Raw genomic sequence first — 18,687 nt, forward strand, 5'->3', positions numbered from 1 at the left:
AAACAAAATATGACTTCATTTGCATATTCAAAAAGGAGTGGGAGGAAGTATAACTTATTTAATCCCCTTCTCCACATGACAGTCTATCCTTTAGCTTTATTTCATGATGATATTTCAAGGGTATCCGAAAACTTATTTCCACTACTGTATGCTACACAGTTCTCCATAGAACAAACAATATTATATCATTTTGTGTCTATTGGAGCATTGTAATTTGTATGGTTTTCACTGACTTCCTTCATGCAGAAAGTTAAATGCTTATAAATTACTCAGAAATTGCAGGTAAGAAATATTTAATAGGTTTTTTTTTCTTCCAGGGTGGACAAGACCTTCTCCAAGGCCAGAAACTTATGGTGAGTTTTTACTTTTTCACTTTTTGTTCCAAAGCTGGTGTTTTATGCCAGGACAAAGCAGCACTGAGAAAGTCTTAAAAAAAAATCATTAATACAAATAAAATCACTTTTCAGTATTAATAACCAAATACCGTGAATCAAAATCCCAAAAGCTTTTCCTCTCTGTGTGTTCAGTGTCGCTGACTGAGCATTAAAGTTTACAGGTGTGTATGTGTGTTGGTGTACACTGAGTGAGGTGTAAGTAAGACAAATGGGCCAGTAAACAGTGGAGCAGATGGACGACAGCGGGGAGACAAACACCCCGTCCAGTCACACTGCTCATCCATTCTGCCTTCTCTGCAGTGCTGCTGTGTGTGGCATGTGGAGGTGGCAGAGAGCCGAGCATGCACACCTCCTGACACTGCAGATATACCACTCCATCTCTGAAATCCTTAGGTGTGGTGGCAACAGTGTCTGGCCCTCTACCCTCTCAGTCTGACTGCAGCAGGTAAGCAGTGCTTTGCTGCAGTATCATCACGCCTTCCCTCTGGATTACAGACACAGGAAGATCTCTCTTTTAACAGCCAGGCCTGCATTACTCAGCACAGACTGGGCTTGCTTTCAGATACTGCAGTCTGGCCATCAGGCTACGTGCTACTGCATCAGACAAACAGAGCGACTGCACTTTAGACCAAAAGAGAAAGATGACAGGCACTGAAGCAAAATAAAGATGAAGAGGAGGAGATAAAAGACGACAGAAAACAGCACAGAGGATAACAGAACTGTGGGGTGTGAAGAAGAGGAGTCAGTGAATGTGATGACAGCAAGACAAAGAAGAGAAAAGCTGCGAGTAATGCCTGCAACTCATCAGAAACAGTTCAGCAGAGTCATCTTTGGTCCATACACCCTGAGGCAGAGTCATGTTCCTCTTAAAAGCAAGGAGCAATGCACCAAAGACTTGGAGTATCTATACAATTGTATCAAAAGAAGTTAAATTATAATCTGGTTTATAATCAGTGTTCCTCACAGGACAGGTACGTTTGTGGACAATAACACCTGTGGTACTAGGATGGAGTAGATGCTAGCATTAGATGTTTGCAAAACTTTAAAAGAAGATTCTCCACTTTATTCATTTTCAGAAGGTTCAAGGTTGGATGCAGTATCAGTTAACGGCTGCAGGTTCATTACGTTGAACAGTGTGTGACACTAAATTAAGACTGAGCTCAATCTTCAGACAAAGGCAAAACTATTAGAGCCCTTGCAAAATGCCATGCTCACCTTTCCGGATTGGGAGGCCAAGAAAATTCTGGTGAGTTTCTTTTTAATTTATGTGAAGGTACTTTGGTTAGTTTTTACAGTAATGTGCTTTAACTGCATGATTAACCCATAAAGACTCAAACATCCACTGACGATCAAAAGCATCTACTGATGTAAATGTTTAATACCTGTTGATCCACTAATCGTATCAATACATGTAAATAATTGGTGTAAAATACAGTTTGTCATCTTTTCATGGTCGTCAGATATGACCCATTTGGACGTTTAGAGGCTTCATAGTGAATGTGGAAACACTGTCATCTTCTGCTACACTGATTCACCAGAGTTGGATCAAGGACAGTTGTTGTAGATGCTTGATTTTGCATTCAGTTACAGAAAACTTTGCTGAAAAAGTCACTACTTCAGTTTTTTCTGTTTTAATATAATAACCCTTGAATTTACTAAGTTTTCATGAGCATCTAAGTTATGTATAGGAAATATAGGAAAATACATGATTTATAATGAAAAATGCAAAATACAGAAGATTTATAATATAATAAATGGTTACAAATCACTTAAGAAAGCTTAAATAGAGAGAAAAAATTAGCACTGGGTCTTTATGGGTTAACTCACTTTCTAGATACTAAAGTCTTCACCTCACTAATGCATGCATTTTTCTAGACACTATAATAAAGCTTGACTATTTATACCTTATTAAAGACAGTAATATCGGCTATAAAATCTAATTCCACTAATGTTGCATTGATACTTTCTCTTATCATATGCAACTAATGAGTACCAAAGGTTTTAATGCCATCAGTTCTGTTTTGATCCTTCAGTCCTCACTGGTATTAAAGGTTAAATGACCATCTCCTGTCTGGTCATTGTGGGTCATACACAATAAACAGATGATCCTCAAGCTCCATCTCCACTCTCACCAGGGGAGGCCAGTAATTGGTTGTAATCCTGTCTTAGTAATCTCCCCTGATGGGAGGAAATGGGAGAGGAGGGTTAGCATGGATAATGACCATACACAGTGGTTGTATAAGAGCCTTTCTCTTTCTCACTCTCCTACACATCACTATATAACCCATATCCAACACAAAATGTCCTCTGCCTTTCTATGCCTGTGATTCGATGGATTATTATGACTTGACTGGCCATTGTATAGCATCTGGCCTATTATTTCAGACAGTGTTAGCATTGATCTTAATGCCTTCTCCATGGTTTATCTCTCCTGAACTTAAGACTGGACAAATCTACACTCTGAAACCAGAAATGTGAAACAATTCTGTTTCACACACACACACTCACACACACACACACACACACACACACACACACACACACACACATATATATATCAGTTATGACTATGATCAACCTGCGCTTTGAGCCCTATATTAAAAATGCAAACACCTTTCACATAATATTTAACTCTCTTGCAGCTCTGACATTTTTTAAGTTTCTACTTGTATTTGTTTTAGCAGAGCAGTGCAGTGAATGTTGTGTTGTGTTTTGCTGCTTTGACCTCTGCCCTCTAGTGGTTAAATGTCAGAACATGGATCATGCAAAACACAGAGTGCATCCTGCAACAATAATTAAGTACTAATTATTACCTTCACCAAGGACCTTATGTTTCTCCTGCTTTTACCATGTGCTTGTTTTCTTTGCCCCAAATTTTACCACATCACCTGCTTTTTGTGTGTGTCTGAGTTCCTTTTGACAGTGATACAGATGATAACAAGAGAAATTCTCAAAATTCCCATATTTTCTATTCTTTAATTTAAAAAACCTATCCTTGTTAAAACCCATCTGACTTTATTCTAATTTACCACATACATGTATTTATTTATGAGGGACAGTGCATTTTAATGAACATCTACAACAATTGCAGCTGTAAATATGCCAGATTGTAGCAACAGTGCTAATTTCCATCTCTAGGCAGGTGACAAGAAAGACAACTGACAAAGGACAAAACATCATGAAAACATACAAACACACAGTGAGGACAATCTACTGATGGTCACAGGCTTGGTTTTCCTTCATCCAATGTTTAAGTTGTGATTTCAATGAGGTATATGATTGTGAGTCTCTTTTGTTGAGTGGTAAACTGTTCCAGTATATTCAGTCCCAGTGAAAGAAAGTGTAGTTTGTCATAAAGTAGTGCGCCTGCGTGGCACCTCACAGTCTCCTCGAGCTGTGGCCCTGGAGGCCATCCCACTGACAGACCAGGATTTGATCAAATCTGTCAAGGGAGGAGGGACATGGAGGAAGTGCATGCAAGACTTTAAATATCAGGCAAGCATTTTTAAAATTCACAAAATTATTAAAAATTAAGAAATTTATATTTATCTAAAACAATGCAGTGGTGTTTTTTGGGTTAGGGTTAGGTGTTTTTTGTCAAAAATCGTATGGCTTTAAAAAAAAAAAAAAAAAAAGCCATAACACTATAGATCATGACATCTATAGTGTCACGATCTAGTTCCAAATCAACATTTGACAGGCAGAAGTCACAGTAAAGGATTTTCTGTTGTGTAATTTTGTGCAAAGATTTCTCTCAAATATCAAATGACTTGTCTTCTAGATCACTTAAAAAATGTTGAGCATGGTTGAATACAACTAGATATTTAAGATCAATGGACACAAGTGCTCACAGTTGCACTCATACTTGGGGATTGAGCTTCTTTACAGATTTTTATTCTTTGTGAAGACAATGTAATCGCTGTGGATAGTGTTGATGGAGATTCAGCTGCTGTTGTAGTGGAGGTTTGCACTGCCTCAAGACTTTCTTGTTAATTATGTTTGTCTATGAGTTGGGTTATCTGGATATTTAGAGCCTCTACAAACTGAAAGATGTGTCAGCTCTGCTTGTTTTTTAGCGTGATCAGGTATCTGTTGAGGTGCTCAGTGGGTGGTATTCCAAAAACAGTTTCCATACCTTGACCTTACTATTTATTTCAAATTGTCTTATGCACTTCCTCATTCTATTTTAATAACGCTTTCTGTATTCTGGGCCAATTTTTTTTTGTTTCTTTTTTGTCTAGTCATAAACACTGAAGAAGTGTCATTGTAAACAGTCCTCTGTTTGTTTTTACTGATTTCCCATGAGATGTCACTCTGCATCATCATCTGTCTGTCCTCTCTGCACATGCGCTCACCATTGTGTTGGTGCACTGAGAAGAGCCAGGCCGGGTGTCAGTTTGCTTGTGCATGCTCATCTGTGTATGTCAAGCTGGGTTGTGTGGAAGAACGGACATACCGTAGTAGGAGAGCAAACTGTCAAGCCTAATCATACTAGACTGTCTCTGTGAGTCTCCTGCTGTCTGACCAAATATAGCACCAAAATGACAAGCTCGCCTGTGGTTCTACGCGACTCAATAATCCAAATCCTAACATGTCATCCGCCATCCAGCACCAGCACAAGATCTCTTAAAAAACATAAAGCTCTGATGACAGCAGACTGTTGGAGGTTGAGCTAGATGTCAGGGAACTTCAACAGCACATTTCCCTTTTGCAAAATCTGACTCTTCACTCTGGCAGCTTTACAACAATTTGTTCTATCTTTTTGTTTAGAAAACAGGTGTATCTCTTTTGTGGAACCTGTTCATTGATACTGTCATTTGGATGGTCATGTAGTGTTACGCCTGTAGGAGGACGAAGGCTTGCTCTTCTCTGCTTTCATTCTGAATTCTTCCTTAACCCATAAAGACCCAGAACTACTTTTGGGATAATTCGCATATGAATTTTTCTCTATGTTTACCCTTTCTTGAGTGATTTATCACCATTTATTGTAATGTTATCCTCTTTATCATGTATTTGTTTAGTAAAAATCATCCATTTTCAATGTTGTAGAAGATGACTGTTTCCATGTTCACTAGCCTCTGAACATCCTAATGGGTCATATCTGATGACCATGAAAAGATGACAAACTGTATTTACCAATAATTTACATGTATTGATAAGATTAGTGGATCAACAAATATTAAACATTTTAAATCAGTAGATGTTTTTGGATGACATTGGATGTTTGGGTCTTTATGGGTTTAATGGAAAGGAAATGCACATCATCAGATAATTTGGACGCTTCCAATTCTTCTGCAAAGTATTTGTTATAGTTGTTCATTGAAGGGATACAAACTTGCTTATCAAATAAATAAAGATTAATGTAACAGACGGAAACAGTAGCTCTAATATCAGAAAGAACAACCAGACCTTGAACTGACCGTCCTTCGCTGAAAAGTCACATCTGGATGTCTGTGATTTCCCCAGAGGGTACGTACATTTCTAAAGACTGGAAATGCACCCACTGTGGAAACTGGACAATGAGATTATAAAAGACAAGTAAGGTTAAAAACTGTGCCTTCAGCGTTGGTAGAATGTGCATCTTTATTCAAAGACACCTGCTGTACCTGTGTGTTCAATGCATACTGAAAACGACCAGCTGTGAGAGGAGGCGTGTGTTCTTGTGTTGCCAGAAGAGAAACCATCATGGATTCATCTCACGCATCAAATCCCACAGATAACCTGCTTTATTATTTATAATTCTGAGCATGTAGCATTTGATAGTGTGGCTGTTTTGTATTAAGCATTTTTATGTTCTGGCCACAAGAAACTGTACTATTGCATAAAAATGTAGCAATACCATCATGCAAAAACAAATGGAGTTTTAAAGCCTCCTGATAAGAGCTACTAACTGCTATTTTCATACCTGACTGTTTGTGTAAAACACTTTCAGAGGTACTTTTCCCTGGGGAACATGCTTATCTGCTTTGTGAATTTTGTCCAATATTTGCTTTTAACTGATTGTGAGTACATTAACTTTGAAGACAAGGGGACCTCTGAAGGTTGGGGATTTCTGAAAACAGATTTAGAAGACTTCCTGGAGTATGTTTTAGTCCCTGCCTTTTTGAGGACAAAATTTACATTTGAGGCTGTTAAACATTATGTCATATGTTTTTATGTAGCCAGAGTTACAGCAAAAAAAAAAAGAGTAAAACCATTGCTCTTGGGGCTCAATTGCAGCCACATGAAACTGATACAAGCACCGTTCAGAGCAATGGTTTCACACCAGAGACAATTACTGTCCCATTTCTTTGAGGTCTTCATGCCCGTCTGAGGGTGCTGTGAAGGATGCCCCTGTGAACCGGGCAATTCCACAGTCTATTTACGTGGTAATTCGTGGCACATATGTTCCTTGTATTTCTTTCTGTTTCAGGACAGATCATAAGTGAGGCAGCAGGTGCCACTTCATGATTTATTTCGAAAGATAGAAGACAAAGGCCAGGCCCTAATTTGTGAGCTCTTCAAGGCTTTTATCTTTATATAAGGTGACACAGGGGAAACCAGATCAAAGAGCTGCTCTGGAAAATGGTGCTGGTGTTTGAGGTACATTTTCTCACATGTTTAGTATGTATTAGGGAACTTAAACTATGTGAATTGTTCATTGAGAGGCTACTGTCAAGGCATTTGATGATAAAGGGATATAACAATAAAACTGAATAATGCCTATTTTAATTTATCCTGAAACAAAATCTTCATCTGTTCCAAGAACATTTCAATGTTAAGATTAAAGGCTGATAATGCAGCTGTAATTTAATCATGAAAATATTTGTCTTTTACTTTGCCTTAAGGACCCCCCCCCCCCCAGTGTAACCCCATTACCCAGTTCAAAACAACATATTAAAAAATCCTGCATGATTATTAAACCAGTGACAATCACAGTCCCAGTGGGGTTTGTGTTCACTGCAGAGAGATCATAGTCGGGGGGTAAAGTTTCCTGAAAAGTTCGGAAGCAGTTGGTACTCCTACTTTGCCTTGCAAACGACTTAAGGGCTTGATTAACTAAGCTGATTTGTTTAAGGCTGAGGAAGTGGGGTTTAACAAATCTAAAAACAGCATGAGAAGCATCACATTCCCTCACTGGACATTTTAGTTGTTGACTGGTCTTTACTCTTTATTTATTGTACATTACAATTCATTTCTGTAGTTCACCATAGCACACTTGTAACAAACACACATGCAGTCTTGCAGAAATCCCTTAAATTATTAAAAAGTGGAATTCAAGTGTTGTTTTTGCCACAGACAGATGTTCAGTACTGCATTCCTCCGCCTCCTGTCTCCTTTTTCCTCTTGCGGTCGACCGCCACTAATTAAATCTTAACCTGTGGGAAACAGTCAATGGTTATGCATAAATAACTATTCATTCATATTTTAAAGCAACAGCCATTTCACCTGCATGAGGCCTCTGGCATGTTGCTGCTGTATGGTTTACCTGTAATTGAAGTTCTAAACGTTTAATTTCTGTGAGGTCAGCTCCTAGTCACACACATGACACAGACTGTAGCCTCAGCTGCTTCATTTATATGCATATAGTACATGCCATGCAGTACAACGGGCTCTGAAATTTGTTGTGTTAATACACATACTTTAATGAAAGCAGTTACGAGTCTCAAGTTGTCTTAGTCTAATCCTGCCAGCTTTAACCATTATCTGAGCTTGTCCGTTAAGGATATTGTATTGTTATCTGCTGTAACATGTCTTGGTTGAGGAATAGCTGCTAAAAGGATGGGAGATGAAAAACTGAAATTGAGACGGACAGAGACAGAGGCAGAGAGAGTAGGAGATGAAGAGATTTCAGGACAGCAGCAATTCTCAGAGGATAAGGGAGGGAGCAAGAGAGGGGAGTGACCACAGACCATTTCACTGGGATAATGGAATGGGAATCCCTGGCAGCAGGGATGGTCGGAAAGGATTTACTGTGAGACTCTGCAGTGTGCATCCGACTGAGGAGGATACTGTCAATTTAAAACCAACTTTATGCCTTCATGCATGGTGACAACGAAGACTAAAGGTGGCTCAAGAGTTTTGTTTATGATCATTTATAAGTCATTTGTCAGAAACTGAGTTTCAGTGTCACACAGTGTATTGAATCCGCAGTGATGACTGTCGTGATAAATCCATTTGGTTTTCATTTGATAGGTGCCAGCTGAAATGATTTGTTACTAATCAGATTAAAGAGAACATCTGATTGCTTTTGCCAGATAATGTTGTTTTTTTTATTATTATAATTCTTTATTTATAAGCACTACAAAGCCTTCATGAGCTTTTACTTCCTCTGAAACAAACTCCTGCTTCTCGACCTGAATCTCTGATAAATATATTTAATCACGTATCTTACAGAATTTATTCAAAAGAAGATTACTGTCCAACAACAGCAGGACATGTCAACAAATTTCTGCTAATCTGGGCATTGTTGAAGTTTTGTCCCCTGTTGTAACAGTGTGTGTTTTACCATAGTAAGCTTTGGGCAGTGAGAGGATTATTTGCTTTGTTTATTTCAATACACGGCTCTTAATGGGCCACAGTATGAGGCTGTTCTCTGCTGTAATCCCTTGTTATCTCTTCATTTGTAACACATACAGTTCACACACATATACTCCTCAAGTATACACTTGTTCATTCAGAAGCTCTGGAGAAAAGAAAGATGAGTTGACACTCTCACTGCATTAGTGTATTATTTAGCAGGGATTTAGTAGGAAGAGCAGCACTGGTGACATTAGTCACAGGTCTGCTGGGAACTGTGGATGATAGCTAAGTGCAGGAAACACATGTGTTCATTGGGGATTCAAGGAGAAATTAAAAATGTTTCCACATGTTCTTTTTTTTTAACTAATCCAGGCATTAAGAAAGTAGATATCCCTGTTTACCTTTGAGACTTAAATGTTAAATATAATCACCTTCTTGAAGTCAGATGATAATGAACATGCATGTGCATGTGTAGGTGTTATTTTTTTCATGTGTGACTGATGTGGTTGCCACAGCAACAGCCCTGGCTGTCTTGTGAGGCACTGTGGGGAATGGAGGCAACCCCTGTTACCCTAATCAGCCCCACTCCTTTCTGCCGTTCTGTTTTTTTTTTTTTTCTCTTACTGAGCAACAGACTTCAGTCATCCTCTAAATGGATTATGGGGGAGGGTCTTCTGCTTTGAAGGTGATGGCTGGGGGTATAGGGTGAGCTTCAAGGGACTAGTATGAGTTTGTGTGAGTGAGCTGGAGAGCAGACAAAGAGGGTGGAGATGGGAGGAAGTGACAACTAAAGAGCGCATATGTGTGTGAGAGACTGAGTGGGAGGAGAGAGTGTGAGGGAGGAGAAACACGCAGCAGAGAGGATGCTCACTGGGACTGAGCGACAGTCTAAAGAGCTGAGAGTGGAACCAGCAGGTGAACGACTCATGGGAAACAGCAGTTGAGCTGACTGGAGCTGGAGAGTAAACGCAGAGTGACGGCGAGAGGAGGGATAACTGAGAGAGGGAGAGAGAGGAAGTGAGACGCTTAACTAGGAGAAGAGCACAGACAGTGAGTCATCTGCCCGACTGCTGGTCACTGTCCGGACCCTCAGAGAAGAGCCCAGCGTGTAGCTGCAACTGTGTCAGTAAGTTTGCTGCTCTGCTCCACACAACACAGGTCACCCACATGACATGTTGTGACTTCTTTACAAGGCTGATTTCTGTGGTGCATAGCTAACCAGCTGGGGTGTGTTATGTAATTTGTTGTGGTGTTGGGATAAAGCTGTGGCTTAGTGCTGCAAATTGATCTGCAGGAGGACTTATATAGTAGTAGTAGTGCACAGTGCAGTCAGGTGTGTGTAAGAACAGCAGTGTGTATTCTGTTTCGTAAAACCTGTTTGTGATGATAGAGGAGTTGGTAATGAAGCAGAAAAGACTCTGTAAAGAAGATGTGTGTTTTTCTGCTACTTAAGCTTTGCTGTGGTGGGATATACTGTAGATGGTATATTTTTTCCACCTGCTTTTATCTGTTTTGGCTATGACTGTAATTTTTGCTGATCACAGCAAGTGCATTGCTTAAAAGACAATTTTCTTTTACTTTTTTTTTTAAAACCAACTATTTTAATTGCAAGCTCCTCTTCAAAACGTGTGTATGGTTCAGTGTGTGTGAGTGTGTGGGTATATGTGCGTCCTGGGCCTATCTATTGTGCATCAGTTCTAATTAAGAGTTCAGGACAGCTGATGCCCTATCGTATCCTACCCTCCCATGGGAGAGCTGCTGCAACCTCACCTCGTTCATGTTTATAAGCTTCTTGAGCAAAGAAGTGTTCATATTCAGAATTATTCCATTGCATGTGGTATCTGCCTTTCCTGAATATTCCCTGCTTGTGTAATAGCAGGCTGTGCTGTATGTTAATAATTCTTACTACTTTCCTTCACCACTATGTGTGACACTCAGTGGAAATAAAAACAGATTTCTTCTTCAGTGGTTGTCCCTCTTTAGGAGCTGTTCGCCTTATCTCCATCCTCAGCACCTGAGGACCAGCAGCCTCGATACAATCACTAATGTGACTAAGAGCTTTGTCAGCACAGACAACCTCACTATCTTGAAAAATTATTGTTTTCCAGCTAAAGAGTTGACCGTTTTATCTCACTGAGTTACTGAATACATTGTTTCTCTGTGCACTGCGCTTTGCTTCTTCACAGACATTTCAAGTCAGTAAGTTTTTATACTGATTTATTACACGGGATAGATTGAAATAGATTGAATCGGTTATACAAACTGCAACTCTGCCGTGCAAACTAACCAGTTGTCAGCGTCAATAGGGCACCATATCCAGCAGGCGTATTGATCAGTGTCCCTGTGGGGATAGATCTGCAAAGAGCAAATCATCAGTCATCTCTGAATACTCTATGTGAAGCTCCTGGATTAAAGAAGAGACATGTTATTTGAATAGATGTGCCATTAAGTGTATTTGGATAGACCTTGGACATGGGTTAGGATTATATAGTATAATAATATATAATAGAACATTGTGCACTAAACAATTAATAAAGAACTTGCACAAAGGGAAAAGGGGAATGGATGTATATTTGGAATGATGTTAGGATTTCTACATATGGCTTCAGCAGAAATGTGTAGGAGTCTTTATCCCTTTTTTTCTATACATAGTCTGAATTATATTGCACATTTATAGTTACAATTTTATTCATATTCAGGAAAGTGAAATATAAAAGCAACAACAACTAAATTTAATAACAGCCATTTGTGCTCGATTTCTAGAGGTGGACTAACAGTGTTCTTTAAAAGGCTGTTACAATGAGAGGTCAAATGAGGAAACAGCTGAGAGCAGATTAATCCCCACTGTCAGAAATGAATGATCTTTGACTTTATTAATAACTACAAAACTGTTGAACTGAACATCAAAGTCAAAATAATAAACACTGAAAATCAAACTAACCATGAAAATGTAAATGGGGGTGATTTTTGTTTTCCTTCAAAGCCAGTATTTCCAGATGAGAAGCCACCTAATTGGTTAATCAGTCGACCTCTGTTGCTGTTTCTGTTTACTTTCCTCACAAATAGATTCTATTGTAAAATGGGGCCAAACATGTGTCTCGAGGCATTATGTTTTGTTGTTGTCATGCCTGACCTCAGCCTGTGTGACCTTTTCTGGCTGAATTTTCTCATGTATTTGTCTGATTGTAGGAAACAGGATGGGAGCGACCCCCGAATTTCTGCAACTCTAGAGCCCCAGCTGTTTCAGCCTACGCTCCCATACACCACCTCTCCATTCCATAAGGTAGGAGGAGAATCAACACTAGCTGAGAGTCCACTTTGACCCTTGACCTTATCTGATAGACCTCTGTGACCTGTCATGCTGTGATCTTTGTTAGGTGTCTGTGCTCATCTTGTCTCTTACACCTGCTTCTGGTGCATCTTATATTCTGTCTATATTTAATCTCTGCGGACTATTTCAGACTCAGCCTGTCTGTCTCTATTGTAACTTTGATTTTTTTTTTTTTATTCCTGTCATCTTTTGTTTAACTTCTGTAATTAGTGTGCAGAGAGCTCAGCAATGGATCATTATGTTTGTCAGATTCAATTAATAGAAATCTATTTTTAGTGATTCAATCGGAGCCTAACATGTCTCATTCCATCAAAGCAAATAAAACACAGCCTTTCTAACCAATCATCATTTGTGAAAAGATAAGCTTTTCACCCCCATTGCCATCTTTAACGTCACTGAATTTGAGTTTTTGTATGGGGATTTAGATGTTATTCAGCTTTTGTAAGCGCTAAGTCAGTTACTGAAGTGTGAGTTTAAACATACTCAACGATTTTCATTTTATATTCTCTCTTTTCTTGTCTTGTATTTGTATAGGTGTTTTACGCTTCATTTCATGACAGTTTGATTCAATTTTCTGTTCTGATTCTAACCTTAAAGCTTGTAGCTTAATCTATAATGCAGTTTTTCCTAGAATGTCATGTCACATTTACATTACATTTGTATAAATTAAAATGCAGATGCTGGGTGTAAAGTGTACAAGTGAAAATGATTGAAGAGGAAATGATTTGATTAAATCTGCTCAGTCTGTCACAGTACCTCTTCAGCCAAACACATTTTCTAAACGTTCTGCACTTACAGTTCTCATGCCTACCTTTCTGCACAACTTAACATTTCCAATGGGCGACTGCAGTGTAAAACATCCTGGGGATATTTTAGGAGCTCAGAAACTGAACTCAGCTGAGCCTGGTGGTGATTAAAAGTGGATCTAATCTCACTCATTGGTTTCACAAGGTCCCTCACATTTCGGATGGGGCTTACACTTACAGCAATTTGACTGGATGTGAGAATAGCAGAGGAGCTGCAGAAAGAAAAAGATTAGAGACGAGAATTGGGAGATTGGGTTGTTTTAGTAGTCATCCCTGATCCCTGCCGCTCACGGCGTGTGTAGGTGCCTCAGACTTAGTTGTAAGACACAAAGAGAGGATTTTTAAACTTCTGTGGGTTGTACAGATTTGCATGTACGCCAAAAAAAAATAAATTTCACCTGAAAGACATGACACCCTGGTTAAGCAGCAGCAGCAGAGAAATGTAACATAGAGAATAGCATTTGCTCTCTCTGAAGGGACTGAGCAGCAGTCAAAATAAAGTTAACCCATATTTTTCTGCTCTGTTGATTTAGATTCGAGCAAAAATGAACCCACACTTCATGGTGAAGATTTTGAGGGACAGCATGGTAATGTGCTGCTCTGTAATGTGCTAAGGGCTTAGTGGGACAAGACTCAGAGGACCGTATCACTTTAATCACAGTCTTGCTGAAACCAGGTCAATCTGCAATTAACCCCACCAGGTCTTATGGTCACTGCCTGATTCATATTACACTGTTATAATAATAATCATAGCATTCCTAAGTTGAGAAATGCACATGGCCGAGTTTGATGTAGCCCACATCAAACATTGCAAAACGAATCATGCAGTTGAAGACAACATAGAGCTTGAGATGCTAATTACCCTATGCAATACCAAGCTGGTTTATCATCACCCACATTAACAGCACTTTCAGGATATGTATACACAGACTATTTGAATTTCTAGTTCTGTGCTCCTGTGTTTTGGGTCAGGTTCTTAATGCACACCAGCTTTTTATCTTCTCTTTGCTTTCAGATCATAAATTTCCGCTGACGATTTATAATCTGTTTTACTCATTTACCTTCTAAAATCCTATGCATCCTTAAATAAGCTGGAATCAAAATGCAGAACTGAAATGTGACATGCTGCACATGAAACAACATGTCCCTAAAAAAGTGTCTGGATGAAGCTGGTGTTCTGACATTTCATAGAGTTGGTCAGAGTTTTAATGAGCTCTGTGAGGGAGCACTGAGTTGCAGCTGACAAGTGTAGAGAAGGTCTCTCACATGTAATTTGCTTCTTGCTATAATGACTAATCTATTAGCTGCTATAATGAACGGTCTCAGCTCTAACACCTGCAATGAATGCTAGCCTGGCCCCCCTGCAGATCTCATCACCTCCTCCACTCTGGTCACTAATGCAAAAAATTAATTAAATACTAATGCGTTTTTTCTCCTCAGTAGGTTTATGTTTTTGTGCTGTAGGTTTATTCTTCTCAGAGAAAGTTTATTGTATCCCATTAAGGGTAGAAGATGGTTGCAGGACTTTTCTATAAAAGTAAAGAAGTTGGACTCCACCTCTCATCACCTGTCAGATAGAGAGATAAAGACAGAGGTGACATGTAGTTAGGAGTGATAGCATGCGATCAGGAGGAGACTAGACTCCTGAAGCTTCACAGACAGGATCAGCTCTGCAAACTTATACGCAGCCTGAGACGTGCACCTGCCAGCTGTTGATAATCTTGTATGTTCTGTGCACACACGCCGGGAAAGCCTGCAGATCTTTCCTCTATCTTTGTCTGATCATTGTCAGACATGGACGCAGATAGCAGGGATTCAGCTTCACCTTGAGTGTCGCAACAGGACTCAGTCAGCTGTCTGCCATTTGACAAAAGCACAGCAGTCAGAGGGAGAGTCTAATACTGAAGTCAAGTCAAGCTGAAACATCTATTGACGCCGCAGGATGCCAGTTTGAGGAAAGTTAGAAATGGCTAGAAATCATGACAGTAGCTTTAGATCTCCTATGGTGACAAAGGTGCACTGGAGGAAACCCAGCCATGTAAGTAGTTTCAGCTTAGAAAAATGTTGCATGGTCATTAATAAAGAGGCATACGGCAGGTGTGGATTACATGTGTTTGTTTCTTGTCATTTAGACATGGCATGTGTCCAGGCTGCATTTCATATTTGCATTATTGTGTTTTCTACAAGTACACCACTGCAGCTCCTCATTCTTTTCTAAGCTCTGTTAATGCTATTGAAGCCAGGCTTATTTACTTTTAGGGTTTGCGGCAGACTATTGTTTGCACATGGTGGAGGACTTTACTCAAACTCACTGAAAGCCACGACTCTATTGCTCTGTACACAAACGGACTATCAGGCTCTGTAGGCTCAACCTGTCAACCTTCATTTACTACCAGACACCGAATGTTTCTATAGACTGTCGTAACTCAGTGTTTCATTTAGCAGCTTGATGTGTTGAGGTGTGTGTGTGTGTTTTTTTTTTCCTGGTGTGAGGACATACCAACATATATGGAAAGACAAGCAACTTTTGAATTTTGGAGCTTTTAATGTCAGTGATACATGATTAGAAGAAACAAGAGATCACATGCACCAATCACATAAAACATGCTGTCTACCAATTTCCATTTCTGCAGCAGACAGTTTTCCAACTTTTCAGATGTTGACCATTGAAAATAATTGTTTCTCCTGAGACTGGATTAAATGATAAGAGGCTCCACAGCTACAGAAAAAAAAAAAAAAAAGTGGAAAAAAAATGAATTAATCTCAGCAACAAACATGACCTTAAAACATCTTATCTTACTCTCCTCTCTCCAGAACCCAGATTTATTTGAAATGATTGAAAAGATGCAGGTAAGGTGATGCAATGATCTCTACATTTTTCTCGGCTTTCCAAGCTGCTGTACCTATCAAAAAAAAAAAAAAAACTAACTACTTAGTGTGTCTCTTCCTAATTCTGCAGCTCTTTGGCTCTCTCCTCAGTTACAATACTCATCCTTCTGTGCATGAGATGGATTTCTGAGTCTGGCGGTGACAGAGGAGAGTTGTCAGAGCATTTTGTGTGTCTCAGCGTCTCTGTTAACATTCTGGTTGTGACACTGGCTGACTGTGTTGGAAGCTTATTACCCACCTCAGACTCTGTCTCCTGTTTTCTGAAGGTTTAAGAGGGATGTTTGTTCTATACAGACAGTCTCACATGAGGAAGCCTCTCAAAATTCATGAGCAAACTTTATTTTTTGTACACATGTCAGCATCTCAGCATGTCAGCGTTTGTAGTAGCAGCTAATTTTGTTATTTTGAAGTTTCCTAAATGCAAACATGCATTTGTAGCAGGGGTTGTGATAAAAACAACATTCTTCTCCAGTCAGACAGTGTATAGTTTTGCCCTCCCTGGCATCTAGCATCATTATTGTACTAATTTAGTTTACCCATGTCTATTTTTTTGCATTACTTTCTCCTTTTCACACACATATGCATTTCATCTCCACTATATATGTCAGTTTAGGAGCCAGCTTTTGAATCCCTGGAGTCTCATTACATTCCCTTCTTTTGTGTTATAACCTTCTATTTTCAGTCTTCTTTTTCCATCCCTCTGCATTTGCTCTTTTGGTATAACATAGATCTCTTCCTTTATCTTTCAATCTGTCCCTGTCTGACTTTGCTTTGTTGCCTGCTGCATATCTTTTGGGAAAACTGTTATATAATAATGTTGATTGTTTTCTCCCAGTTTTGTCAAAGTACTCTGGTATTTACATGTGTTGCCTTGCATTATATAGATTGTTTTGTGTTTATAGTCATCAAGCTGATTAATTTAAGTGCTTGTGTTCAATTCAGTTATGAAAGCAATACCAGCTGTTGTATACATGACTGAGCATGACCCTCCTCTCTCTCTCTGTCTCTTTTTTTCTGGTTTTCTTATCTCACCCTCTCTTCATGTAGGGCAACAGGATGGATGAACAGAGATGCACCTTTCCTCCCCCACTCAAGGTTGGATTCTCCACATAGAGACAGAATATTATTCACAAGATGTGCTTATTGCTGCGCCATATCTTACTCTGCCAGACAGGTTGATTACTTCAGCACACACCAACAAAATATTATTCATAATGTGGTGAAATTATTGCAAGTTTGTCATTTTATACCAAGACAGTTACCGAGGATTCTGAATCCTATATCTCATGGTGCTTCGCTCGACGAATAGAGAGGATGAAATTCACACTAATACAGCCTCTCAAAGCATTAATTTTCCAAATAAAACCAATACTTTGATCAGGGATTGTCTATGGATTCATCCCTACATCATACATAGATGCCAAATTCACTTTTTTTTTATTACATAACCGTTATGCAATTACTCTGAAACAGTATCCTATGGGATTATAGAGTCAGACTGTGTAGTTATTTTTATTCTTTGATGAGGAAACAAAGCTGTGTGTCTGTGTTTTATCCAGACTGAGGAGGACTACATTCCGTATCCAAGTGTTCATGAGGTAGGATGCTACAGTAGCAGTTTTCACCATTAGAGTGCACGTTTCCACTTCTCCTTAGGGAGAACACAATATTCAACATAATACAGCTGTGTTTGGTTTCTATTCTGTGCTTAACCCCCCTCTTGTTTGGCATTTTGTGACAGGTTTTAGGTCGAAAAAGCCCTTTTCCTCTCATCCTCCTGCCACAGTTTGGGGGCTACTGGATTGAGGGAACCAACCATGAGTTGGGTGATGCAGTTGACTCAGAGTTACCGCAACCTCTGTCCCCAAACACTCGCACAAAGCTGGAATGTAACACAACAGCAACACTGTACCGTAAACACTTCTTGGGCAAGGTTAGCCACTTCGTACAGTACAGACATTTTTTGGTTTTGCTGTTTTTTAATGGATTAAAAGCTTTTACAAGAAAATCAAATAACCCATAAATATGTAATGAAACCGATATTGTATTTTTAAGGGGTGTATTTTAATGTTGCTCTCACTGTGATATTAAGATATATTCATGAAAACTCCATACACCAGTTTCCTTCCTCCACAAATGAGCCCCATTACTCTCGTAGAATATTTTACAATCAATTTCACTTTGTGCTCATTACAGTAATGAAATGAATAAGCAATAAGTGAATCCCAGGGGAGTAAACCACTAACAGTGGCCAGCCTCACTCTTTGGCACTTCATATACTGTAGCTAATGAAGATGCATCAGGCTTGGCCACCTGGTCCTACACACTCCTAATCTGAACAAATTTGATTTGCTTGTAGAAGAAGAGCGGTAAGTAAAAAGGTACTCAGATTAGTAGGATATTGGAAATGACTGTGGCGCGCCCACATGTTTTGCAGATGTGTGTATCTGTTCATGACACTAATGACTGTTATCTTGCTCTGTGCCCTCAGGAACACTTTAATTACTATTCAGTGGACAGCGCACTTGGACATCTGGTGTTCTCACTAAAGTATGATGTGATTGGTGACCAGGAACATCTTCGTCTAATGCTCAGGTATAATGCTTTTCCTCTGTTAAGTAAAACGTTGATTAATTCGCATGTAAAATCAAATCTTTAAATATGCGCTTCAGAATCTGAAGTAATTATTTGTATTGTAAACATAATGTCATCTGCTTGAGGTCTGACAGGAAATAGATGAAAAACTGCAGTTTTTGCATCGCTA

At 39.2% G+C, this 18,687-nt stretch overlaps 1 protein-coding gene across 14 annotated transcripts in view; it reads left to right on the plus strand.

Annotated features, from left to right (window-relative positions):
* The window catches only part of LOC115421850 (rap1 GTPase-activating protein 1-like), a 42,734-nt gene that overhangs the window by 11,164 nt on the left and 12,883 nt on the right, over positions 1 to 18,687 (plus strand). For 9 of the 14 annotated variants that reach the window (XM_030137822.1, XM_030137818.1, XM_030137819.1 and 6 more), the window contains exons 2-8: positions 318 to 353; positions 12,087 to 12,180; positions 15,849 to 15,884; positions 16,971 to 17,018; positions 17,483 to 17,521; positions 17,665 to 17,856; positions 18,415 to 18,518. In XM_030137822.1, the coding sequence (XP_029993682.1) occupies positions 318 to 353; positions 12,087 to 12,180; positions 15,849 to 15,884; positions 16,971 to 17,018; positions 17,483 to 17,521; positions 17,665 to 17,856; positions 18,415 to 18,518 (549 nt within the window). Of the gene's footprint in view, positions 1 to 317; positions 354 to 9,728; positions 10,024 to 12,086; positions 12,181 to 12,218; positions 15,073 to 15,848; positions 15,885 to 16,970; positions 17,019 to 17,482; positions 17,522 to 17,664; positions 17,857 to 18,414; positions 18,519 to 18,687 lie in introns of those variants that run through there. The other 5 variants (XM_030137828.1, XM_030137820.1, XM_030137830.1 and 2 more) reach the window with 5 other exon arrangements.

The sequence above is a fragment of the Sphaeramia orbicularis genome, chromosome 7, assembly GCF_902148855.1.
Source record: "Sphaeramia orbicularis chromosome 7, fSphaOr1.1, whole genome shotgun sequence".
Taxonomy (NCBI): Eukaryota; Metazoa; Chordata; class Actinopteri; order Kurtiformes; family Apogonidae; genus Sphaeramia; species Sphaeramia orbicularis.